This window comes from Chaetodon auriga, chromosome 23 (genome assembly GCF_051107435.1).
Source record: "Chaetodon auriga isolate fChaAug3 chromosome 23, fChaAug3.hap1, whole genome shotgun sequence".
Classification (NCBI taxonomy): domain Eukaryota; kingdom Metazoa; phylum Chordata; class Actinopteri; order Chaetodontiformes; family Chaetodontidae; genus Chaetodon; species Chaetodon auriga.
In genome coordinates this window covers 14,340,120-14,366,834 of record NC_135096.1, presented here as the reverse complement: position 1 = coordinate 14,366,834, position 26,715 = coordinate 14,340,120, and the positions used below count along the sequence as shown (strand labels likewise).

Below are 26,715 nucleotides of genomic sequence, written 5' to 3'. Positions count from 1 at the left end.
GCCACCGGTGCACCACAGTGAGAGTGCTGTCACTCTCAGCCACCCCCGCCCTCCCAGCCGCCCCACCCCACCTGAGAGCGATTGCGATGCATGTCCTAGCCGCTCATGCAGGGGAAGCAATACACAAGTTCAGTGTACAGCCACTTTAAAAGCTCATCAGGCGCATACTCTTCTTGTAGGAAATACCTTATTCATGACGGAGCCTGCCGAGGCATAGGTAATTACTTGAATCAAGGTGGCCTCGGAAATGTTTAAATCTACAAGGACTGGGAGAATGCATGAATAATGCAAAATAATTTGCATCTAAATTTTTTAAGTGTGCTTTATTCGAAAAAACTAAAACGCGGGCTTCGATTAAACTTTGATGAGTGAAAGCTGAGCGCTGCGTGCATGCATGCATGCGGGTGTGCGTGCTTGCAGCAGAGAGAAGCTCCTCATTTGTAGAAATTATTTAGAAAGGCGATAAAGGGGACAGAGGAGGCGAGAGGAGAGGCGAGGAGAGCCAGAGGTAGTGCCAATAAATAATAATTAAGAGAGAGAGGTATTACAGCGGCCGGGTGTCTGGAGGACGGTGTGAACAGCATCCACTGCGGCGCTGTCAAACAGGTTGCAACCGCGCTCTTACATTTACGCCACCGCCGAGCATCTTGTTTGGAGAGTTTTTTTTTCCTCATACACACGTTTTTACAGCTCCACTCACATTCAACCCTTTGAATATTTATGAGAACGTGTTGTTCACAAAGCAATATTTCCCTCTTCGTTATAGCTTAGGAATTCATCGGGGCTCAGGGTAGATGGCCAGGTTCGAACGCACGCCGCCATCCGTGTGTGCGTGATGCGAAATGATGGGTTTTGCTATGATTGGTGCATGTGAGCAGCTTATACAGGTGCTGTTTACATAACGTGGCATGCATGAGGACCTGGAGAGCTTACCTGCTTTGGAGTGAAGAGGAACAGGTGGAGATGGATTGGTACCGAGAAGAGAAAGAGAAAAGGGAAATAAATTAATAGGTGAACAGTTTGTCAAGGCAAAATCTTGCAAAAATCTTCCCTGACTTGTCAATCATCTTCCGACCCCTAACATTTGCCTTGCGACCCCTTGCAGGGTCCCTGACCCCATGTTGGGAAGCCCTGATTTAGATGAATGTGGCGCAGTTAAGACCGATGTGAATTCTGCTGCAAAGAGCTGCTAAATGAGCCAAAATTAACTTTGAGCGGACAGTTTTATGTCCAGTCGGAGGTTCCTGCAGGCTGACGACACAAAATATCCTGATAAAACACTGAATAATTGTTGTTTTTCCACAAATATTTAGCATCTGCACAAAACATCTTCCATCTGCAGTTTGAGGCTAAAAACGTCTGCGTAATTCCACATCTGACTGATAAAACCAGTCTGTCACCTCACATGAAAATAACCTGAATGAACGCTGAGTCAAACACACACACACACACACACACACACACACACACACACACACACCTCCCTTTGTTAAACAAACCATATATCACTGCTTTTCTCTATCTGCTTGGCCCGGACTGGGAGGTGATAGAGGAGTGGGGGATGATGAGGAGGAGAAGGAGGAGGAGGAGGTGGGCATTTTTAAACGGAGGCTGGAAACAAAAGCCCCTCCTGAGGCCGGCCCCCTGCCCGGAGGATCACCTAGTCCCAGGCTACGCTGCTCCACTTTTCCCACGCTAACCTCCGGCCTCATTTGCATCCCCTGCTGCCCCTTGTAGCGATTATTTTCAGGTGAGCTGCTCTGTATAGAGGGCCGGGCTTAAGTATGTGTGTGAACGTCCATGTATGTGTCTATGTGCATGTGTGTATTTATGTGATTTCATGTCCTGAGGTCCATCAGTGTGCATGTGTCTATGTGGGCGTCCACCCCCTGATCCTGCTCTTAATTACGACTGACTGGCACCAGACACAATTGCCCCCTTGATTCGTCAGTTTGGCCCCCCCCCAAGCAGCCCGCAGTGACCCGAATCATCTCCCAGCAGCTGGAGGAGGAAAAAATGGCGTGCACACGATGACAACCACAGAGGGAGATAGTTGAGACAGAGTTGTGCTGTGCTTTCTCCTTCAATAACACAGCTCAGGCTGTCACTACTGTTATACAGCCGTTCTCTGGGTCACAACAGCACTCTGTGAGCTGATGTATCATCGCAGCACAACCGTGAATGAAGCAGCTCTGTTCCCCCGTTAACACCGCTGTCGCACGTGTTCACCAGTTAACACTGTCGGCTCCAACGCAGGAAATATACTGCGCTACTGTTTGCCACAAGATGTACTGTAAAATTGCTGCACTTAGATCAGATTAGTAAAGCTATAGCAACAACACTGTGCTAACGCTGTATTTTATACATGTTATATATACAGTATACTATTTAGCATGCTATGTTATAATATATGTTGTACTGTACTGTCCTATCCTACACCATCCTACAAATTAAACCATGCTTTACTACAACATGCTATGCTACGATGTACTATGTTGTACTACACTGCTCTGCACTGCATACTACTCTATACTATACTATTAATCTAATCACCTAATCACTGTGAAAGGTACATTATAGCGATACCTAAGCTTCATGCTAGGAGTTAGCGCTCGCCGGTGAAGCCATCCTAACCACGGGGTCTCTGCTTCCAGACAAACTTTCTCTGGCTTTCAAAGTGTGATAATACACTCCGAGTCCATTGGTGCTACTGCACAATTACAGCACAGACAGCTTCGCTTCTAAAGCGCAGATATTGTCACTTTCTGCACTAAATTTATGTAAAAATGTTCAGCATTGTTCTCCCAAATAGACCTGAACCCTCTCACCCCAGCTGTGTCAGCGCCTTGTTCTTCCCACTGAGCAACACATACAGTAAACCCACTGATCTGTACCACAGCAGTTCTTTATAGAGATAGCTAACAGACAAAAACAATGTTTGTCCTGCTACAGTGAGGAGCCGCACACATTAACTGCACCTTATTATTTCATATCATGAGCTCCGGACTAACTCTTTCAGCTGTGGCAAGGGGAAAGATAGCTACAAGGCAGTGAATAGGGATTTACACACACAGACACACACACACACAGAAACAAACACACACATCCCTAATATAATTGTCAGAGTCTGTCCCTCCCCGTCTCAGAGTGAAGCCCCAGCGTTCACAGAGAAGGGTAATTATCGTGTATCCGAAAGGGAGGATGCAACCATCTCTGGCTCTGATTAGAGGGGACAGGAGAGGAATGTCGCCTCCCTTCTGCAAGTCGGCGTTTACAGGGAGGCGCACCTTTCACTGTCCAAACAATGTCTGTCAGCCGCTATCAATAGCTGCCGTGGGAGGAAACAGTAGCCAAGGTGCCTGGACCGCGATACAGACTGAGAAATGGATATAAATTGGGTGAAAAGTGCATTATAAGGCTTTGGTAGCTCCACAAATCCCCGTGTGGAGGTGGAGCGTGGCAGCCATCGTCCCAGAACATGTCTGACGATGTTCCTTTGTACCTGCAGCAGGTTTCTATCATGCTTCAGTGTGTCAGACTCTATAGAGGCAGATTATGTTGTACCTGGCAGCTCTGCTGATTAGAATCGTTGGATGGATGTAACAGAAAAATAATCATCTCTCGGATTCAGTCAAAACTGGTCTTATCGAAGCTTTTTGTTGGCCTGTGTGTCACGCTACCTTCCTCCTCCTGCTTCGCTCCCTTCACCTCATTTCTCCTCCCCAGAGGTTACCATCTGCACCCCTCCTCCTCCTCCTTGGCACATTTCAGCCTCATCTTCTATTTTGCTCTCTCCTGTTTTCATTTTTTTTGACATTTCTTGACTGATTCTGTAACCGGTTTTTGATGAAATGCACCATCTTCCAACTTTTTTTTTTCTCCAGGCGAGGTAAAAAGACACACACCGCGGCGGTTCTCCAAAGGCACAAAAATGGAAGAAACTGCAAACTTAATGCGCTGACCGCCTTTGAAGTTCAAGGGAAGGAAGTTAGCTGCCACTTGAGATATCACAGCTAATTGTCCATTGCGAAGGCATGTATGATCATACAGCAAAGTGAAAGCGGATAATGACAAAACAGGGCGAGTGAAGGAGTGAAGGAACATACGCAGAGGCCTCATTTAGTAAATAAATGAGCTAAAAAGGGGAAAAAAAAGAGCCAGAAGAAAGTAAAAGAAAGAAATTGGTCTTCCCTGCTCCCCTCACACACACCCCGAGTCGAGTTAACGCATCGCGGAAGATGATCGTCTCGACTCAATTTCTGAAAATTGCCACTGCTGCTGCAACCCCCCCCTCCACCCCCCCGAGAGACAGAGAGAGAGAGAGAGAGAGAGAGAGAGAGAGAGAGAGAGAGTGAGAGAGGGAAAAGAAAGAAAGAAAAAAACTTATCAGCAGTTACTCCTCCTTCATTTTATTTCATTTATGAATTACAAGGAAAGATGCCATTATATATTATTAATTCTCTGCTGTTGCTTTGGCTCTGGCTGCTGCAGCGGTGAGCTGCGGATGTCGGCGGCGGTGTAATTACGTTCTAGCCGGGCAGCCATCCGTTTCCTTTCAAAAATTTACAGGATTCTTAATCACGTTGCTCATTTGGGTGCACGGTGGCGGGGATGGCGAAACACAAACAGGGGCACGTCTGTTTGCACGGGAACACCTGCTTAGCATTGATAGCAGATGTCAGTCAGTGAACTGAACAAAAAAAAAAGTGCAGGGAGGGGAGGGGGTGGAATTAAAAATGCAAGCATCACCAACTTCTTATTATTTACTTACTCCAAAAATGAACTACTGGAATGGGAGAAGGAAAATCCTGGCAAATGCCGGGGAAGCTGGGGCCTCGTAATTGTGCCGCCGCCGCCTCCCTCCCTAACTCCTCTATTTCCTCCTCCTTCTCTCCTCCTGTCCGTTTCTTTCTCTCTTTCGAAACCCAACTAAACAGTGAGCATCTTCCTTTTCTGCCACTTTTTTTTCCCTCCCTCATTCCCCTGGACGTATCGCACGCTGGAGTCTTATATTTCTATCCGTTTGCATCAGTCTTTGCTGCATTATTCATTTGCATTATAGCGCTGGATGGTAATTAAATCTTGCCTGCGATGCCGTTGTATTTAAATGAAACGTGAATATTTTAGCCAGGGAAATGCAGAATGCTTAATCTGCCCCCGCCACCCTCTCTGCCTCTCTTTTTGCCTTTTAAAAGCTCGACTATTGGCTGAGCTTTGAAACACTTCATTGTTCTGAACGGCTTCTTCTTAAGAATAATAGTGTTGAGTCAACAGCTGCATTGACAAACATATTTCAGCTGATGCATTTGCCTGGACAGGGATATTTGATACCTCTGAGACCCCCACACACACACATGCACACACACAGCTTCCTGCACACAAAGATGGAGACATGAATGTGCACACGTATGGATGCGAACACACACAGGGCAAAACCTCGCTGACAAAATGGCCACTGAGGACCTTTGCCTCACAAACACACATACACACAGACACATGCACAGAGCTTGATAATGTACACATGGTAGTGAAACAGAGGAAGGAGGGGAGACAAGGAATTAGGGAGGAAGAGACAGAAAGATAAGACTGAGAGGAGGTGGACATCTTTGTCAAACATATATTTGGAGGAAAGGAGAGAAGCATAAAAATGAACCAGAGGAGACCAGTAAGCATCTTTTTCTCTCCAACATCCACGCTAAGAGGCCTTTTCCAGCGCCGGAAAGCAGAGCTCTGAGTCTCCTGATTGGCTGAATCCTGAAAGTCTGACCTCATGTTTGAGTGTGGATAGTGAAAACTGAGAGTCTGGACGGTCAAGTTCGGAAACCTCTAATCATTCTCTGTGCAAACTCACTTGAAATCCAGCCCTTAGAGCTGACCTGGACGTAAAAACGCTCGGACGGATGCACTTTTTCCACATTCAACCGGCAGAGCTGGAGGTGGAAGCATTTGCAGGAGAAGAATCGCAGAAAGATGCAGAAAAACAGTGAAAAAAGGCGGAAAAAAGAGAGACAGTGATAGAGAGACCCTGAGCATGAGATGACAGAAGGGGGAGAGAGAGGTTGAGAGGCAGAGGGATGAGCTGTGCCTTTAATGCCCATCTGGCCCGGAGATGTAATAAAATTGACATATTGATTCCTTTGAATTTACGAATGCCTGTTTCATAAACTCCATTTCCAAAGCCGAGGCCTCTTTAGAGCCCTGTCATTTTTCCCCCAAATGGATCAATTATGTGCCCACGTAATCCTGTTACCTGAGAAACCCACGCATACTTCTCCCATTTGCGGCGCTTCACCGGGCGCACAGACTCGCATTATGTGCACATAAACAAACTGGAGTTTTTTTTGTTTGTTTGTGCATGAGTGTGTGCGTGTCTCCTCCCCCCCTCCTCTCCTCATAATATTAGCGATTGTTTTCTCCCCCCGGTGTCGTCGTTCGAGTCTCTCCCGGAGGGTGTTAGGATGGTCTTTCCCCCTGTTTCTCTCTGCCTTGTTTTCGAACTCGTAGAAATCCCTTTTGCTCCCATAAACTGCGACGGTGCCACCACTACATCAACGCAAACATCACATCAGATCCCCGTTAAAAGCCTGAGAAGCATCCGGCAGAAAAAGGACAAGTGGCTGGATCCTCTTCGCCTCTTAAACCACAGGCCACTGGATCAATTTCTCTGATAAATACAGCCTCATCTCCAAACTAAGCCTTAAGTAATAAACAATGCAGACTTTGCAATACTACACACAAGAGGTTTCCTTCAACTGCCACAAGATAAATACTGTTTTGTGGCTCTGAGTAGAGCTGCAAGACACTAATTCTGCGAGATCTCAACAAAACTGCAGTAAATCAGGTGTGCAAAATACTGCAATTTATTTTTTTTAGGAGTCAAAAATGCTGAAAATAAAACGAGTTTTGCAGTAAGGGAGGCAGTTTTGGACAAATCTAAAATTCTGTCTTTTAAAATAAATTCAGCCACTACAAAACAATTTGTTTTTGTAGTTTCCCACAAACCAGAATCAAGATTTTACTTTTAAAAACACGAAAAACAAGTCGATATTTGATTGGAAAAACCCTCCTCTGAACTCTTCTGCATCTACACAGAGCTCCTCAGCATGCACTTGTGATTTAGCAGCGTCTATAAAATGGCCAGAATCACAGTCGGTTTCAAGGAATAACCAGAAACAGAACTAGAATTTGTCTTGGTGTCACTGGTGCAGAAACGTGTCGACAACTTAAAGAGTTCCTGAGCGGCGCTGGCAGCGCAGGGATGGCTCACATTCGTAACCTGGGTGAAAACAGAGGAGTCAGAAAGGCTAGAGCCTGAGCGGTAATAGCATACAAGTGGTCACGGGTCAAACTGGTGCGAGTGTAAATGTTGGAGCAGTGCAGCGGGCTGTCAGGTGGAACGGAAATGTATGAAGAGCGACAGCAACACCGGCGCGGGAGCTCTCGCTGAGCCACTAGATATCTATTTTACTATCTCACATTGTTGTAAAGCCAAGTGAGAGACAGAGAGGGAGGGAGGATGGAGGCAGGGGGGGGAAAAAATCAGTCCTCGATCTTATTTTCCACACTCCGGCGAGCTACAAGCGGCTCAGTTACACTACACTTGCACCGAACAATCAGTCTGGCAAAGGTTCACAAAACGACGAAATACCTTGTCACTTACTGCCTGACCTGTTCAGCGGAGTGACTCGGAGGAGGGAAGAGGAGAGGAGGAGGCAGGATGGAGAGGAGAGCGGGGAAAATCATAGAATAAAATAATCATGAAGGAGCTCTGCTGTGGCTGACGGATTCCTTTATGTTCTCCTTGTTTGCAAACCAGTGACACGTTTGTGAGGCAGTTTTTCCTTTTTTTTATCTCCTCTAAAGTGGCCTTAGAAGTTGGAAAAAAATCACACGTATTCTGCATCGTCTAGTTTGAACTCTCTCTGATGTTTACACTCACGATTCCAAGACTACAAGAAAGTCTTGTGCATCATTTTCTGCATATTTCCCCTGAATTCGTCCTGACACGTTTGGTATCTTTGGACACTCTGATCTAAAGTTCCGTGGGTTTGAACAATGTTTGGCAAAGCGACGCGGGTTCGTAACGGCTGACCCGCTGGCAGGTCACTGGAGTTTACGAGGTTATGGTGTGTTGAGCGGAGTCTCGTACAGTTAGCGTCAAACGCAAACTGATTTCTTTGGACGCTTGTTTTTTTGAAGCTCAGAGGAGGTGGGACGAGCTGCAGATAAACTGGTGCACGTAAGCCTCCGACAAGGGCAGGACGGGCATGTAAAGTTCATGATTTGTCACATAGCGGCTGGAGAAAGTTGGGGCAGCTTTGAGTGAGAGCGATTGTTAAAAAGTGAGGAGGAGGAGGAGGAGGAGGAGGAGGGAGGTTGGGCTTAAGGGGCTGACAGGCAGCTGAGTCCTGCTCACTGGACTTAATCTAAAAGAAAAAGGGCCCAGTTATGATGAAAGGTCGACAGAGTATGTCTCAGCAAATTGGCTTTCCTTTTCTTTTTCTTTTTTTTCTGAACCTCGTGCAGCTCCACCGCCGTGGAGGCCTAATGACCTACGGCCTGCTGCTTCTCCCCTTCCTCCCACCTGTCCAACACCCCCCCCCCCCCCCCCCCCGATGGTTCAAGAACACCAATTTCTGTGAAAACTTGTCCGCGTCTGTGTCATCTCTGCTAAAGTTGCTCCAAAATCGACGACAAATCAGGTCAACCATGACACTCTTTGGGCCCCTGTTCCTCACATTGTGCTCTTGCTGACCACTTGAGACGCATGAAACCGATACAAACTACCTCAAGATAAACAGACAAACAAGATGCGTTAGACGGACAGGTCATCAGGACTTCAGAGAGAGTTGCGGCCAAGTTGAGAACACGATGGAACGGTTTGGCTGCAGCTCGTTCCAGGCCTGACATTTCTCCAAGGCCGACTGTAATGATGGACAATGACAGGTAATTACTAGGGGGAGCGTGCATGAGAGCTGGAGATCAGCAGTATCTGTGATGTTTCTGGAAACTCTGAGCAGGACAAGGGGATGGCGGCCAACATCCAGAGCGCCGCGTTCCGCTCCGGTCGGCGTCCAATAGGAAAAAACCACGCCGCTGCAGTTTTGATGCTGTGTTTTCCCTAAGTTGAACTGAAAAGTTTACAACTGCCGTTCGTGTGCCCGGCGAGGGGCTTGACCCTGAAAGCTGCTGCAGCCAAAACTACGAGGCTGTCAGCGATGGAAGGATTTGTATGCGCGTACGTCCTCACAGAACCTGCCAGCCACCTCACGAGGAAGTAAGCCAGCAGCAGAGGATGCATCGACAGCAGCGGAGTCGCGGGTGTGTTTTTACACCTGGATAAACTTCCGCTGCCTGACGACTCACATGCATTTCCTTATTCCTCATCTTGGCGCTTGCAAGTGCTTTTCCTGACCGTGTTTTATCTGTGTGCGGGGGAAAAGTGTGTGTGTTAACGTGTGATGCCTTTATATATCATTATTTGGTCTTGGGTGTTTATTCTAGCTGTTGCGGGGGCACAGATGAACTCCGAAAGCGACGCTAACGAAGACGGAATACCAAACAGCTTCAATATTTTCCAAACAGCTTCACCTGCACGCTGGGAAAGCAGGGATGTGGAGGGGGGGAGAGGGGTGGGGGGGGGGTCGGTGTTGCAATCTCTCGTGTTGCACAGACTCCTCGGCGCTCCCCCTTTATAAATTACCTCATCAGTGACTGAAATTAACACTGATTCTTGCAGGCAATTTCTCAATTTCCAATGCTAATTAGCTTTTTCTCTTTACTTTTAAATTCTGTAGCACCTGTTTAGGGGGAAGACATCTTAGGCAGTGCAGGCGCATTTAATCACAATTTTAATTAACCATCCCCGTAGATGTGAAAGAGAAGCAATTATAATGCAGATGAATGATGATTTTTCCACATTAAATTGTTTTGTTTCTTCGTTATGTTGATTGCATAAATACTGGCGCCGTTCAATTTTTATCTACTGTAATTTTGTAATTGTTTTGCAAAAAAAAAAAAAAAAAAAAAAAAAAAAACAGCAGCAGAAAGGGGTTGGAAAGACCGAGTTTGTCTGTTGACAAATTGTTTCATTTAGTTAACCCGTTAATCGCCACGGCAGCATGGAGAGGATCTGTCAGGAAGCGTCTTGTTTGCTTTCTTTCCCCCAAAACAACTGTCGTCAACCTCCTCGCTTGTCAATCATCCTGATGGTTTCGGGCTCGTTGTTGGGGAAGGGGAGGAATCCCACTCTTCTCCTGACCTTAACAAACTATTTAACCAAATGAAAGTCACCCCCTCTCTTCCTCAGCCTCCCCTTTAACTACTGAGCATATAGTCGCAAATGAAAGCACAGATGGGTGCTACTGGAATGGACTCATAATCTTTATGCGCTCGTGAAAATATCATTGGGTTCGATGACGGCGCTTTCGACTGTGTTTATTGCCCCTTGTTCTCTGAAACTTCGCTTTTATGTTAATGTCAGAGCGACTGTTGCAGTAAAAACAAAAACACACCGTCGTGGCGCATTTCTCTAAAATGCCGACGCCTTCTTCAGCTGTTAACGGGCGGCGCTTTTCCGTAAAAAGCTTACGTTAGCTTACGAGTGCAAGCCTGTTAATTTGGAGATTGAGCCTGGTTGAATTCATCACTATCAGTCAGACGTCCTGGATGAAAAGTTGAAACTGGTGTTCGAGTTAGTTTTTTAGGGGTTAATTCTGAAATTTTCACCTCCAAACAGGGTTGGATGACCCGAGAATACTGCTGACAAAGCTAAACTGAGCTTAAAATGTTGTGAAATTAAGTTTCAAGAAGCTGTTTTTGATTTTATTTAAGCGCTTTTCTATCAGGATCGTTCATTTTCAGACGAGCGCACCATTCTGGAAACAGTAAAACAGTGTTTTCTCTCCAGAAGACCTATGGAGATCGCTGCAAAGGGGCTGCCACAGGGCAGAAAAAACTCCCAGAATCCTCCTGTGCTCTGTCCTCCGCCCTCAGCCACCCCCAGCAACACTCATTCTCTAATCCCACTGAGCGCTGCTTTCAGTTTGCCCAAAGACCATGCAGGGGAACTCCAACAGACCAGACACACACACACACGCACACACACACTTTGCTTCATATCTCTCTCTCTGTCACAGTGACACACACTTACTGAGCGCGCTCTGCAGTCTAAAATTGGTGCGGTCATCTTAAACATGAGTGTGGGGGGAGGAGGTTTCGCTGAAGTTGTTGGATAAAATGGGATAAATGAATGTTTAAGATAATGTCCTCCATGTGCATGAATATAATAAAAGATTTGACGCAGCTTAAGGCCTTGGCTGACATTTTATTTCAAAGATAGCGAGCTGTAAAGTTAGAATTCAGATTTTTTCACTCTTCCAAAGAGATAAATGGCTCCAAAATAAAAGTGTGTTTTCAAAAACTACAGCTTTGTCACTCTGAGTCACTCCCCTACGAGCAAAGCTGCAGTTTTTTATGGATCTATCTTAAATCATCCTGAGGTGCGTCTAAAAGGAAGAAGCTCCTCTTTGAATATTAGTGGCGATTGGCTGGAGGTAAACAGAGCATTAAATCCTGCAAAACTGTGGCAAGGCCAATATGGGCGCGGGACAATGGCTTGGCCCGGCATCTCTGAGCCTTTGTTCTCGGCTTAACAAAACTCTGCCGTCACACCGTTTTACCTCAATGCTGCCCTGTCGAAACGGCCATCAGCCCATCAGAGCACATGCAAAGCTCAGGACGGGCAGGGAGGGAGGGAAATATGAGGGGTGGGGAGAGGTGGGAGGGAAGGGAAAGATTAAGACAGAAGGAGGGAAACAGAAGAGGGTGGCAAAGAAAGTGCCAAGGAGCAAAAAGAGGGAGGATGGGAGCGAAGAGAAGATAAAAGAGAGAAAAGGTGTGAAAGAGAGAAAAAAAAAAAATCCGGAAGTGAAAAGACTTGAGCGTTAAAATCCTCTGAGGATGTTGAAGGGGTGAAAACAGTTGGACTATGTGCTTGTGGACATTCAGACGTGGGAAAGAAATGAATAAAAACACAACAATACTCACACCCTGCCACTCAACCTTAATAAGAATATATGGCGGCTGTGAGGAGGAGTGGGGGGGGGGATGGGGGGGACGCAGCGTTTTGAGCTTTGTGACGTGGCGGCGACAGAACTGGAGCAGCGAGATTCACTAAAAGTTTCATCACAAAGTCCTTATCTGCTTCCCTCCGAGGGCCACGGTGAGGTTCAGGAGGAAGAAAAAAGAAAGAGACGGCACATCTGCGTCTGCTGTGACCTGTCTGTCTGCCAATTAGCATGTGTGCGAGTGTGTGTGAAGTGTGTGTGCTGCCTGGGTACATCTGTGTGTGATATATGTGGGGCTGCGTGTGTGTGTGTTTCTGCAAGAGTGTATGCGCACATTTGGGTCCAAATATGCAAATCTGGACGAGTGCGTGAAGGCATGTGTTTGTGTGTGACGTCGTGTGTGTGTGCGTGCAGATGTGCACTTGCCTGGCGAACATGTGTGGCGGTTTGCGAGTGTCAGCCATTTTGGCGCGCCCCCCTCCACCGTCCAGTGCCCTCTTTAAAAAACTAAAGGCTCGCAGAATAATAGGAGGCAAACTTACACAAAAAAACAGACTTTTTTTTCCCAGCTGGTGATTAATATTCATGGAAATTTCATAATAAAAGACACTTTGGCTGGTCATAATCTCCAAAACGCCTCCTGTATTTGTCTTAAATATTCTTTTGGTAAGCAGAAACTTTTCTCGAATCAGAGAAAATGTGGGAATTTGTTTCTGATTTGGCCTCGAAATTGCAAACACGATCAAGGCATCCAAGCAGGCAATAAAAATCAGTCACATTCCCTCTAATATGATTCAGTCAACCTAGACAAAAAAAAAAAAAAAAGAAAGAAAACAGTATCCTCTCCAGTTCCATTAGGGCTGATTTTAAACTGACTTATTAGCACTTAACCCCAAAACTTGACCTTACAATCACCATCTTGGATGTAGTTCAGGCTTCTAGTGGTGCGACTCGCCTCCTCCCTCCCTCTCTCTCTCCTCAACTGTCAGGTTCTGGCCTGCCAATTTCCACTTGAAGCTTGACTGGGCCTGATTTGATGCAAACTACCTCGGGGTGAGGTGGGGAGTCACGGCGAGGAGGGGGTGGGAGGTGTTAGGGGGCTGAAACTGATGAACAGTTATGTCAAGTCGATTTTGCACCGTTGGGAAAAGGTAACCTCTCCGTCTGGGCGGAGAGGAGGAGATAAAGGTAACACACACACACACACACACACACACACCAGAAAAAGACAAGGTTAGTGGAGGGTGCTGGAGGAGGAGGGTGGGGTGGCAGAGCAGGGTGCACCCACCCTCCGCCGCTTCACCTCACCTCCCTCTGCTTACCACCCTGCGCAAAACGCTAACTGTCAGTGCAAGTACTAATTGCAGATGTGCCAGTCTGCCATCATAATAAAATCAGAGGCAGGGCGGACATTAAGCATGGCTGGCTCATTTGTGAGACTGCTGAAAAGGTAGCATAAATGAATATTTCATTACCTTAATTACTAAGGAATACTCCTTTCCGCCAGTCGTGGAATGAGTGTTGCTGTAACTAATTATGAAAAGTAATAACATTAGGGATACTGTGATTGCCAGTTTATAAGGCGGCGTCTGCTTGCTGTTGAGGTATAAACCATGTTGGGAAACATACGGCGAGGAGCGGAAGGCAGGAAGGAAGCGAGGATCAAACCCACACATCTGCAAAAAAAAAAAAAGTGGGGTTTGCAGGGATGAATGGAGCTCTGATTATTCACCCAGGGATGCTTGTGTGTGTTTGAAATTGCAGAGTGGAGGTTTGAACAGGTATGAAGGGGCTAAACTCACTCGGTGCGTAAATGACAGCTTTTTGGCAACACGGGGAGCTCTTTAACGCACCGATTCGGCGAATACAAACAGAGTATGAAAGGACACATGTGCTACCTGGACCGCAAGGTGCAATTTGACGAATCCTTTTACCACGCAGCCCTGAAGAAGCCGCGCTTCTAAAAGGCCAGACTACAGTAAAGCGCCACAAGCTGCACATTTGCATCGCTTCGTCATCCGTCAGTCTTTGATGTCAGACACGCAGCTCGATACCTTTGTCCGTTATTCACCTCTGCAGCCCGTGGGCACGTCCCATGCCCGGCTGTAATGTATGACCACTGATAAGGTCATGAGAGGGGGGTGTGAGAAAAAAGGCAGAGTACAAGGTCTGCTTTGATGGACATGCTAATTCCAATACCCCTAAGTAGTAAGAATAACAAAGTGGTGGGGAATTTATCTCAGGAATGCCGGAGCAAGACGGCCAGGCGATAAGGAAGTAGCTTCCCTTGGGTGGGGGAGAAGTAATTAGAGTGGGCTGACTGGTTAGATGACTGACCGGCTGGCTGGTGGGACGGATGGAAGCGGAGGTGGGGGAAATGCACTGGAGGGCCACAAGAAAAGGCAAAGTTTCAAGGCAGAAAGGTCCAAGAATGAACCGTTTACTGACTGCTGTGATAAGCGGAGTGTGTTAGGATTTTCTGAAATCAGAAAATGCAAGAGAAAAGAGAGACACCCTTCACTTTAAGAGCCTGCAGAAGTCTGAAGGCCGCAGCCAAAATCACTAAGAATATACTAAACATTTTAACCGCAGTGATGTGAAAAACAACCTCAGGCCCACGAGACATACAGCCTCGACCTAAACTAAAGACCAGGCTGAGTCACAAGGCCTAATCTGAGCTCCAGTCTCCATATCTGACCCGATCTCCCATGAGGTTTCTGGGTCAGGAAATACCCATCCGACCCTCTGCAGCCAGGCTTTTGCTCCAGCAGCTCCAATAGGACCCAAAATCCAGCCATGAGTCACATCAGTCATCTCCAGGCCAAAAAAAATGAGCCGTCGAAAGCAAACTACAGCCAGAGCCAGCCAAACCTCAGTTTTATCACTTCATCGTGACGTTAAAAAGTAGATAATGATAATAATTATAGAGCATCTATCCCCAAAATTCTGCCTCAGGGCCTTGTCCAAACCGAAACCAAATCCTGGATTCTTGCTTTGTCACCCAAACCAAAACTACGACCACAACCTCAAAGATCTCAGCCCTGTCAAACTCCAACCCCAGTCCTCAGCATTTAATTTACTGTCAGGTACTAAACACGCCTCCCCCGAAATCCTTGACCTCCTGCTTGACCACCTTTCCCCAAAACCCAGCCCCAAACTGCAGCCTGAAAGCAGAGAGAGCTCCTCTGGGCTGCAGCTTCAGCGCCTGTTTGTCCTGCGTGTCAGAAAGGCTGAGGACAGGCCTGTCGGTGTGATTATCCCCCCGCTACCTGAGGAGGTGTTTGTTTGACATTCGCGTTTGACAGCAGCGGGACATGAGGCGTTCAGGAGAGGGGGCTCCCTCTCCAGTCAGAACTCATTAACACGTGAATTCACCTCTCAGAGTTTTTAACAGGGGCGACTTTGCTACACATGTCCACCGACTGCACCACAGATGACATTTAAAGGGGAGGATGCGCTCCCTCCCACCCTCCATGTTTCAGCTCTCCTTGACTCACTCTTGCCAAAGGTTAAATGTATGTTTGAATAACAAGAAGACCAGAGCGTAATTTCTGACCATTTCCTCTCTCCCCTGCAACCTCCGGTTAAGAAGGTGCTTGATCAACGGCGAGATGAAAGCGTGGAAGTGAGTGAAATTTGTGCAACCGCAAAATGACCTAATTTCTCCCTAATCTCGCTTGGCAATCGGCTGCAATTAAATTGAGATAACACATCTGAATTTACTTCCACGAGAGACGGGGGGAAACCGGAGCACAAAGCAGACAAGTCCTCGTTAAAAAAAAAAAAAAAAAAAAAAAAAAAAAAAAGGTAGCGAGAGGGGTGCACTTAGGTGGCAGAGAAGCGGGACACCTTCTGAATAATGAACTGAAGTAAGAGAGCGAGCCCTGATCAAATAGCATGTTCTATTATCCCGAATTAAAGGTAGACGGTGTGCTGCAAAATGTGTCGAGTCGTATGTGGAAAAAGGCCTAGATTCCCAGATGTCACCATGCCTTAATCTGGTGATCTGTTATTGATTGTTCCACGCGGCCGTGACCTTGCCAGAAGAGCTCTTCCACCCGACAATCAAACATACATCAAAGAGTGTGTGTGTTTCCCTCAATGTGTGTGTGCGTGCGCACATGTGGCAGCAAGCGGCGCTTGCAGATCAGCGGTGCCGACATCAGAGCAGAAAACTGGAGGCTGCTTTCAACACTTGTTTGCACAAAGGTGTCATCTCTGAAGCAGCCGCCGCAAAGAGAAACAAAACGGGGGGAAAAAATCATTTTAATGGGCAATTGAGGTGATTACTTTTTTTTCCTCCTTTTCCTCAGAAACGTCACGAAGCTGTGCCCCGTTTTACGCTCGACAGCAGTGATAAGTCCCACACACACATTCGCACACTGGCTCGAACCAGCTGTGATGTGTTTCTTCTTGTGATTTAATCTATATCTGCTCATTTGTTGCTCTATTAAGGCTCAATCCTGTTGGTTAAAGTGCTTTAAAACGGCCTCACAGGTGCACTGCAGAGAGCACGACAAAAAACATGCAGAAAAAGGGTGGAAGGCTACACCAATTCTTGCAAAAAGAAACGCAGAAATGTCAACTAACCCGAACTAAAAGCATGAAAATCTGCGCACTGCAAAAGGCAAATCTGCAAGGAAAGCTCGGATTCAAACTACAGCACAAACTACATTTGACTGTGTGGTGCGGTTGCCATCCAGGCTCTTGTGCATCCAGACGAGGATGCACATGCACACATATACCATTGTTTGGAAAAAGAAGGTGTTTTTAAAGTTGTTTTTCGCCCCCCTGCCATTTGATTATGAAATCCGAATGTTAGTTTACACCTGCTCAGCAACCTGTCGTCTGTCGCGCCCAGACTCCCTCGCAAATGGGAAAAGTCGACGCGTGGAAAATGTCGAAAATCACAGGCGAGACGCGGCGCAGCAACTGAATAAGTGCAAACAGCAGGACGAGACGGAACGGATGGGCCAAATAAAGACTTTGCATTTTCACTTGAGAAAGACTCAAATGAGGCATGATATTTCAAAATGCATTTTCCTCCTACGTAATGCATAAAACATGTCGGCTCAGGGTAAAGAGTGTACACACGTAAATGAAAAGTCCAAATGCATGCAATTATTTGCCGGACCAGTGAAGTTTCAATTTCTCTGTTTGCCTTTTGTCAAATTCGCAGGGAGTGAAAGGAGAAAACAAGAGGATGAGAGGACGACTCGGGAGGAGGAAAAAAACAGGAGAAAACAAGCAAGAAGGCATGAAATAAAGTCAGGGAAGCAGGAGAAAGACATCTGACTGCATTGCAACTTTACTTAGACTAGCGTGACGCATAACAGGCGCACATCACAGCAAATGGGGGGAGCTGATACGACCTGTCAAATCCTGAGAGGAAAAGAAGGGATGGAGGGAGGAGGGTCAGGGCTTGACAGGCAGAACGCCGCCGCCGCCTGAAACACCTTTGAGTCTGTCACCTTTGCTCCATCACTCTCCATCTCTGCCTCTTTCACACCGTCCCGACTCGTCGACGTCCAAGCGACCTGAGCCGCAGACGACCGAGACGGCCTGCTTTCACCACGACGCACCAAAGCTGCACTCCACAACTGCTGCACAGCGCAACCAAATTAGCATAATTTAACTCACAACTTTAACATCTCGAGTGGATACAGCGCTCGCTGTAGTTTCAAGTGGCTAAAAGGCGAGCCTGGTTTTTCTGAGGCAATTCCTTCTGGGGAAGAAGCAGGAGTTCAGCAACAGTTCAGCTGCCATGCAGTAAAAAACCCAAGTCCTCTGCGCTGGCTACATGCAAAACTGCCTCCTTTTTTATGATGCATAAACAAAATGCAAAGGATTAAGGCCAAAAGCATGCAGGGAACGCCACGTTGCTGCCTGTGTCACCGCATTGTTTTGGACGATACATCATTATTGCCGTTTAAACATAAAGGGAAGTCACGGGGGCAGAGTTGGCTCACTATTGGCTGATTCATGCCTCGGTGTTAGTCAGGCAACGGATCCCAGCCACCGCTCTCGCTTTCATCGTTCTTGGCAGTGGCAGTTACTCTGTGTGTGTGTGTGTGTGTGTGTGTGCGCGCATCACCCCAAATCCACTGTAACTTCTTTGCTTTTCCAAACCAACGTGTCCAATCACAAAAATCACAGGAATTCTGAGGAACAACACTCCAAACCAAGAGCAAGCAATGCAGCTTTTGTACAGAGAGGAGAAGGGGATGCACAAACAGCAAAGAGTTGTCATACAAAGAGTTAACCCCCCTCCCCAACACCACCACCTCCGCCCGATTCCTCCAAAGCAGGGGTTAATATCATGGCTGCCTGGTAAGGCATTATCCAGAACCTCTCGGAACAAAAGGCCCCTTTTGCAAACAGACTCCTACTTTCCCCCAGTGTCCAAAGGTGTTTGCTGAAGTAAATCTGCCTAAATCCTGCGCAGCTTGGCCAGGAGGAGGAGGGAGGGAAGGTGTACCGATAATCCTTCTTCTTAACCAAAAAGAAAAAAAAAAGTTCTGGGTGAGGAAAAGAAAGAGAAGGGGAAGAAAGAAAACTGGAATCCATATCACATGATGCCATTTAAAGAGCTGAGGTACCCCCCCACCCCTCCTCCTCTCCCATCGCCCCATCTTTGCTTAAGATTTGCATACACCCAGCCTGGGAATCGCATGATAAAGATATCTTGCTCCTCATTTTGATGAAGCAACAGACAAACCGTATTGTGTGTGTTTACATAAGGGGACGCCGTTTCCCCCTCCTTTAATTTACAGCTTTCCAAAATGAGTCGGAGAATTCGGAAAAGGCTCGTTTTGAACACCTGTGAACATAAAAATAAAAGAGCACGACGAGCGTGTGCCGGCCGATTTATTCTCGGACAAAAGGGGAAGTTTTGGAAGCACCTTGCACGGGGGGGGGGGGGGGGATAAAGAAAGACACCTGCTCCCAACTCTTATCGCACAATCCGAGGATTTTCTTCTTCTTCTTCTTCTCCTTCTTCTTAAGTTGCCACGAATAGTGTGGGCATGCCATCTCGTAACACTATCTGTCTGTCAGGAGGGGCCTGGGTCCCTGCTAGAGTAGGGAGGCTATAAAAGGCTTGTAACCAGGGGACGACCAACAAACAACCACAAACACCCTAGTTATTTCTCTCCACCACCCACCCACCCTTTTCCGCCTCTCTCCCTATTTTTTCCTCTTCTTCTTTTTTTCCTCCTCTCCTCTCTTGCTCTCCCTTTTTTTTTTTCCTCTCTCTCTCTCGCCCCCCTTTTCATCTCAGGCCCTTTTCTGATGCTGAATGCAAATGTGTAGCCCTGCTGCTGGCGGCGAAAGGGGCTGAATTGTGATTAAGAGGGAGAAGAAGAAGAAGAGGAGCTCCTTTCTTTGTTCTCCCCCCGGGGGATGTTTACCAGGAGAGACACGGCGGATCAGATATGAAAGGCATTCAGGTCAGCATTGATGTGAGCGAAAGTGAAATCGTACCTAAGGCATTCCAAAGACCCGCGGTGTCAGGGGTCTGGGCTCGCGGTGCCTCTGCAAGTGTGTGTTCTCTGGCCGCCAGGCGAAAAATATCTTCACACAAGCAGGGCGGTCGACGGAGGAAGAGTGAAAAAAAAAAAAAAAAGGAATAATAAAAAAAAAAAAAAGGAGAAAATGTGTCAAAAATGTTTTTTGGCTATTTTTTGGGGAAGAGGAGGAGGGATGGATGAAAGTTTTCTGTCCAGTGTCAAGGATGGAGTTGAGATGATCATTAGTTTTTTGTTTTTTTTTTTGGTGTGTGTGTGTGTGTGTGTGTGTTGGGGTGGAAAGGGGGGTGTACAGCCACAAGCTATGCTATTTGCTTTTATCTGCCTTATCAAAGCGCGAAAAAAAAAAAAAAAAAAAACTGTGCATGTGTGTTGCTGTTGTGTGTGTATGTGTGTGTGTGTGTGTGTGTGTGTGTGTGTGTGTGGAGCTGCTGTTGCTGAGCTACATTCCTGATTTAATTCCTTGTGGGAAGCTCATATTAGAGGATTTGTTGAATAACATATCAGCTTGAAAGCCGAAGATATCACACTGCGACGACTGTATCTCTGTCTCGCTGTGACACACACACACGCACAATAAAATAAAATAAAATCATGTGAATTACAGTAGCTGTAAATACTCCGGGCCTTTTGACAAACTGATCCCGTGAAGAAAATATTTCCCTTCCCTTTCAAAAATGACACTGTTACCCAAAGGGAACATCCTCTCGCTCCTGTATACCAACGCTGTGCTCCAGATCACAATGATCTCGTAAGGGAAGTCCATTCATTTTTATGTGCTTGGCTATATACACTTGACTCACACACTTTGAGCAGATGGATATATTTAGCTCGTGACGACTGCAGCCGAGGGAGAGGGAGGGAAAAAAAAAAAAAAAAATCAAGTGATGCAAAAAAGCTACCAGAAAATAATAAGGCCTCACGCAGCACGCCAAAGTGCAGTGTGTAGTTGTGACAAGACAAATATGCCTCCTTATTAGCCTGCATTGAGGGAAACCTGCTAGCCGTTTTACATGGGGTAATTGGAATGTGTCTATTTTGATTCAACCACGAGGCCGACGTTATAAAAATACTCCAGTGAGCTTCATCCCCGGCTATCTGTGCGCCACGACACTCTGAGCACAACAGGCCCCCCTGCTGCAGCCCGATTCCTGCAGTATCTCACAGTAATTATTTCACTCGCTTAAACAAAATAATCCCTTATTTCCCTCAACATGAACGCACTGCACAACACTTTTCTCCTCCTGCAGGGAAAAATCAGGAGTGTGAGGTGTCTTGCTTTGGCTACTCCACACAATCGCCAACCCGTATGGGAATGACAGCAGTGAATGGCGCGGTGGACAACCCCCCGCCACTATTGACGGTATAAACATGTAAATGAAACACATTACCAGTGACAATCAATTGTCCGCGAGCGCCCCGCGAAACCTGCCCTCCTCCTCCCCTCTTTCTCTCCCGTCTTACCCCCTTTGCTCAGTGACGATGGCAAAAAGCTGCCCCTACCTTGAGGAGAGAGAATCTGGGAGGAGGGAGGAAGAGAGGGAGGGAGGTCGGTGGACGGGACATGGCAGGGAAGAGGAGGGGGACGAGAGGAGGCAAGGAAGAAGAGGAAGAAAGAAAACACCTTGTCTCACCCCCCCTTCCTGTTTTCTACTGCGGGAGCACAACTTTAAAAAAGCAGAGGAATAATAGAGATGGACAAATTGTTTAGACTGGCAGAAATCTGGCATTGTCTGGGTCTGAAAGCAAGGCTATCCCCCCTCCCACACGCATGCACACACACACACCCTTTTCCCTATTTTCCCTCCACCTTCAGCGTGAATCTGTGATAATAACCACATTCAGACTATTATATCAAACTCCAGCAGCTACAGAGAGACTTTCTGCTCCTTCTTTTGCTGCTGCTGCTTCAGATTATGTAATCAGTGCGTTTCCGAGGGTATCTCCTGACACCCAAATGTCACCCGGGGTACGGTGAAAAATCCCAAAAAACGCCTCAAAAACCGGACGACGCCGAATCGAGCCTGTTCCCGAAAACACTCAAAGAAAAGCGACGCAACATCTGTATTTCATCTTTCATCAGAAATCAAAAACAACACGATCACAAAGCAGAAAACATTTTTTTCCCCTTTTTATATAAAAAGGCCTGTTTTTGATGCTCACGCCGGTTGAGTAATAGGAAAATAAGGACAGGTGTGCGAGCGCTTTTCTGTTGGGCGCTCACAGCTGGATGTGACAAGCAACACCTGGCGAGGGCCAAACTCTCAAACACTTCACGCTGCCGAGATCAAGTTTCACACCAGGAGAGGACGGAGGGCTTTTTGTAGCGGTTTAACAGCGGGGAACAGGATGAGAGCGGAGAAAAGAGAATGCAATTTCTCAGGTTTTGTTGCTTTTAAATATTGCTGCCATTTGAGAGTGCATCAGCTGTAAGACAGAGGCTTCACAGCGGCGTGCAGCAGGCTCGGACGAGGAGGGGATAAGTCATGAACTGTGGTTAAATACCACATGACAGGCTGGGCAGTGAGTGAGTAAAGCTACTGTAGCACCTCCAACCCTGAAGGCCAACAGTCATCTGGATGAGAATGTCATTGGTTAGACAACTTAGTGAGCAAATGCCTCATTAATACTAATTGGCAAGAATGCTGAAATGCCTCTTCCATTTTGAAAAAAAAAAAAAATAATAATCCCAACAATCCCAGCTATTCTGTCAGCGAGGGGAAAATTATATCAGACGGAAATATGACAACACTCAAGTGCTGAATTTAAATTTTTTTTGAGACAAAAATAATTACAGGTGGCACGCAAATTATAATTTACATCAAAACATGGCCGCTCAAACACCACCACCATGTGAAATCAGCTCAGTGAAATTAGCTGTAATTGTTCGTGTTTCATGTTTGTGTATATTCATCTGATTTGTTAGTTAAGAGATGAAAGAGGGGGTGCATCCTCCATCTGGTTAAAAAAAAAGAGGAAAAAGACGTATGTGTGCTGCATTTTTTGGTGCATTCGAGGCGTCTTTTTTTTAGTTCCTGGTGGAGGAGTCTGTCCTGCCGGCCGTCACACGCTTCGCCCTGCCCTGCCATCCCTCCACAGAGCCAGGCAGGAAGAGGACAGAGAGACAGGCAGCGAGACAGGGAGAGGAGAGGAGAGTGGCCAAGCCTCAATAAGCCTCTGCATTCCCAGGGGGGAGGACAGGGGGTGAGGAGGGGAGGGGAGGGGATCATCAGACAGAGCTGGCTGTTATGGACAAAAAAAGAAAAAAGGGGGGGGCTTGCGTTTCATTTTAAAACTATTATTATTTTTATTTTATTATTATGTTTTAAATGTATGTTCTCCAGGATGGGAGAGGCGACATTTTTATAAGAGGTAAAAATATTCTTTACACACTCTGCCAAAGCTGGCCGTCTCTTGTCAGCTTTAAGGGTGTGAAAAATTATATTCGCTTTGCTAATATTATTTCATAAAATGCTGCATTTGACTGGTTTCTCCCTCTCACTCCCCCCTTTACGAAACAGGTGGCCACAGCTAAACAGGCTGTCATATCTCTAAATGTGTGTGATTATTCTATTTTTCTTTTAAGCATGAACACTGCAAATGTACATATATATATATATTGGAAATCTCCAGCTCCACTGTTATGCTCCTGTGCTATTTAATGTGGAACAAAATGCTTGTCTGCTATCGATTGGGTGAAATCAATAAATGAAATCTGATCTAGATAAATAACCTGTGGGGGCAGAGATTTAAAAACTGTTGTGGAGAAAGCAAATAAAAGCCTCATCTGAGCAGCTGAATCACAGCCTCGATATTTCACACACACACACACACACACACACACACACACACACACACACACACACATATACACGCACACACACGCACATACACACACACACACTGCTTCAGCTCGCCAGTGTGTTTGGAGCCTATATGGAATAATCAGGAATAACGGGGCCAGGAAATGTCACTGCAGATTTGCCTCTTGTGGGAAACTGTGCAGTCAAATGGAGAAAGAAAACCAACAAATCTCCACCTCCAGCGCTCCAGCCCAGACCCAATTAATGTCCAGCATTTATCGGACATGTCATCCGATTTATATACGATGCATCCACCACAATAAACTTCACCGTAAAGGTAAACAAAAAGGTTTAAAAACTACAGTACAACCAAATGCCATCTCCTGTGAATTATTTCACCACTCGGCTTGTCCCGGAAAACAGCCTCAACGTGGGGGTAAATCACTTGAAAATGTCTTGTGTGAGGTGATGTAAAGGCCTATAGAAAGACAAAAACATCACGGCTAACGCATGCCAGCGCGTGGATTAAAGCAAATCACAACTCAAGTCACAAGATTGGACTTTCCACCGAGCAGCGTGAGTCTGCCCCAGCCGGCGATGGTCTGAGTGACCGTTACACAGTCCCCCATGGCGGATTTTGTCCCGGCGAGAAACGAGCCGGCACCGCTACGCTCCAACTTTCCTCCATCCACAAGTTTCCAACTAACCTCTCTGCAGTCTTCCCCGAATAATCCCCTGAAAACACACATTTTAAAACCGCTATTTTTTTTAACAATCCAAAGGCTCAAGGGGGGCTGCAGCACGGACGCATTTACGCACAGTTTCTCTCCGGGAAAGCGGTCCCTTTATCCCTGCGTAAAAGGGGAAGGCAGAAATGCGCACCAGCCGCGGACCCTCACACACCCCTGAACCGCAGTGGAAACCTTCAAACCAGGATTACATCCACAGATATCCCCCCCGACTGCTTGGTTTGTCTCCCCCGTGATTTTCTTACCGTTTTTCCGTCTCGGGTTGGCTTGTTTTCGCCTCTTACACCTCGGGCCATCCGCCATGATCTCTTGCTTCATTGATAAGTGTGTGTGGGATCAGATGGCAGCTCGCATGGACTCGATTCCTTGATTTCAGCTTGATATCTGACGGGAAACACACACGCACGCACACACAAACACACACACGCACACACACAGCAGCACCAACAATATTAGCGTGGGGATCCACTTGCGCCGGACGCGCGACAAGAAACTGCAAATGTAAGTTGGATGGAGGGACAGATTGGAAAAAAGAGAAAAGAGCCGTGGGTGAAAGTATGAGAAGGCGCGGTGAGGGGAGCCGCGTCCATCTAATTTTGATTTTCAGCTGATCGGCTCTCAGCTTTGTGGCACTAAGAGCAAACAGCAGCAGGAGGAAGGGAATTATAATTTCTCTTAATGGGAAACCCACAATTCATTTCACAATTGATGAAAAACATTCTACTTACTGTTAATTCATTCAGAAAAGTTTCACAATCCGCTGCGTATTTTTCTCCACTTTTCAGAAAAAATAATCAGTTACTTATTTTAATTAAAACTGTCAGAGTTTGTTCACGTTTTGCGCCTTCAGCCCGGCTTTGGCACAGAAGGCGAAACAGGCTAATAAATCAAATTTCTGTCCAATTTTAGGTTGAAATCCAGAGCCTCCACGTCCTAGACGGCAAAAGCGAGAATGAGCCCCAGCCTGGACTGAGCCCTCACTGTGTGGTCTGATTAAAAGTCACCTAACTTCAATAAACACTTGGGTTCGCCTGAGAAAATTGCACTTCTAGGTTTAATAAACTTCATCCAAAGCCTCTTGTCAGCAGCTAATAAATAACAGCTGGAGAATAATTGTCAGAATGCGCCAAATGACTCCGGATCACAAGAAAATCTTTAAGGCACAAATCGCGCATAAACAAAAGCGATAAGATTCAAATCGCCTGTGTGGGATATTCGGTTCGCCAGTTAATTTATCAGCGCAGAGACCGTTAGGAGGATAAGTGAATATTGACAAGAGGTTTTGTTTGTCGTGGGCACACAAGCAGACACTAATATAACGCAAACTGAAGGGACTCAGAGGGAAAACGGGACGCATATCGCCTTTTTTCTCTCCCAAAGACAGCAGCGCCAAACGCCCCCGAAAAAAGCCCATTTTCCGCGGCTCTCGGAGAGCTGCGGGACGCCTCTACAGCGCGGAGGTAAAAAAAAGAAAAAAAAATCAAAACAAACGCACCTATTTCCACCTGTGCAGGTAAGGCGAAGTTGAGCTCCAACTCCGGCGCGGGCACGCGGAAGTTTATTGTCCAATCTTTTTGGGAAAAATGCTGGAAATGAAAAGTGAGGAGGCACATACCTGTTTTCAGTGGGTGGAAAGAGGTGTCTTGTGGATAGTAGTTGCGCGGAAGGATGATACCGGAGCGCGTCGGTGAGCGGATCCTTTTCCACCGGTGATAATAAAGCCTTAGAAATAAAGCCTTAGAAATAGTTGGGAGGAGGGAGGGACCGCTATTCCTGCTAGGGCAGGTTTACAACTGATGTCTTACACCCACTCCAGGAAACAAACCTGGGAAGGGACTGACGTGTTACGCCTCTTCTAATGACATTTTTTTTCTTTCCACCTCCTTTTCTTTGCCGTGTAACACAGAGGAGAAGCCCCCTGAAACGCACGCCACCTATCTTCACGGGAGGGGATAATTGAGGAGAGCCAAACGTGAGCATCTTCTGGGTTGAACGTGAAGTTTTTTTTCCTCCCTCTCTCCCCCCTCTTTCCCTCACTCTCCTCTCTCTTTCTCCATCTCTTCTCTTTTTGAGTGAAACCAACTATGTCGGGCTTCGACGCGGAGCAAAGAACAAGCGACAGTGTGTGTGTATGTGTGTGTGTGTATGTGTGTGTGTGTTTTCTCCCCTTTCTTCGCCTGAATGTGTGTGTGTTAGTGTAGAAGGGGGGAGAAACTTGGAGCGCGTCCACGCCGGCCGCAATCATGTAAGGATTTTTTTCTTTATTTCTATTTCCACTCCGTTTAATTTGCAGAAATGGCAGCGCTGATACGGCGGGATGCGGGAGTTGGGGTGGGGAGGCTTTTCCACATATTCTTCATTATTGTAATTGGCTGCGACTGCAAAAGGTTTGGGGATGTTGGGCTTTTATCTACGCTGCAAAAAATGTCCGTGCATGGGGACGTTGTTATTTCGTGTAAAACATTGTTTTTTGTTTTGTTTTGTTTTGCGCGTGCGGGGCGCTCCACTTGTTTCCTTTAGAAATGGACGCTTTCTTGCGTTGAGCGTCAGGTCAGGGCTTTCGTTTGAT

At 46.6% G+C, this 26,715-nt stretch overlaps 1 protein-coding gene across 4 annotated transcripts in view; it reads right to left on the bottom strand.

The window, feature by feature from the left end:
• Positions 1-26,263, bottom strand: part of zeb2b (zinc finger E-box binding homeobox 2b) — an 88,528-nt gene extending 62,265 nt beyond the window's left edge. The window contains exons 1-2 of one of the 4 annotated variants that reach the window (XM_076723176.1): positions 25,762-26,263; positions 24,392-24,530 (exon numbers count right to left, since the gene is read on the bottom strand). In XM_076723176.1, the coding sequence (XP_076579291.1) occupies positions 24,392-24,464 (73 nt within the window). In that variant the 5' untranslated portion in view covers positions 24,465-24,530; positions 25,762-26,263. The remainder of the gene's footprint in view (positions 1-24,391; positions 24,531-25,761) is intronic. The other 3 variants (XM_076723174.1, XM_076723173.1, XM_076723172.1) reach the window with 3 other exon arrangements.
• Between the last annotated feature and the right edge of the window lie 452 nt (positions 26,264-26,715).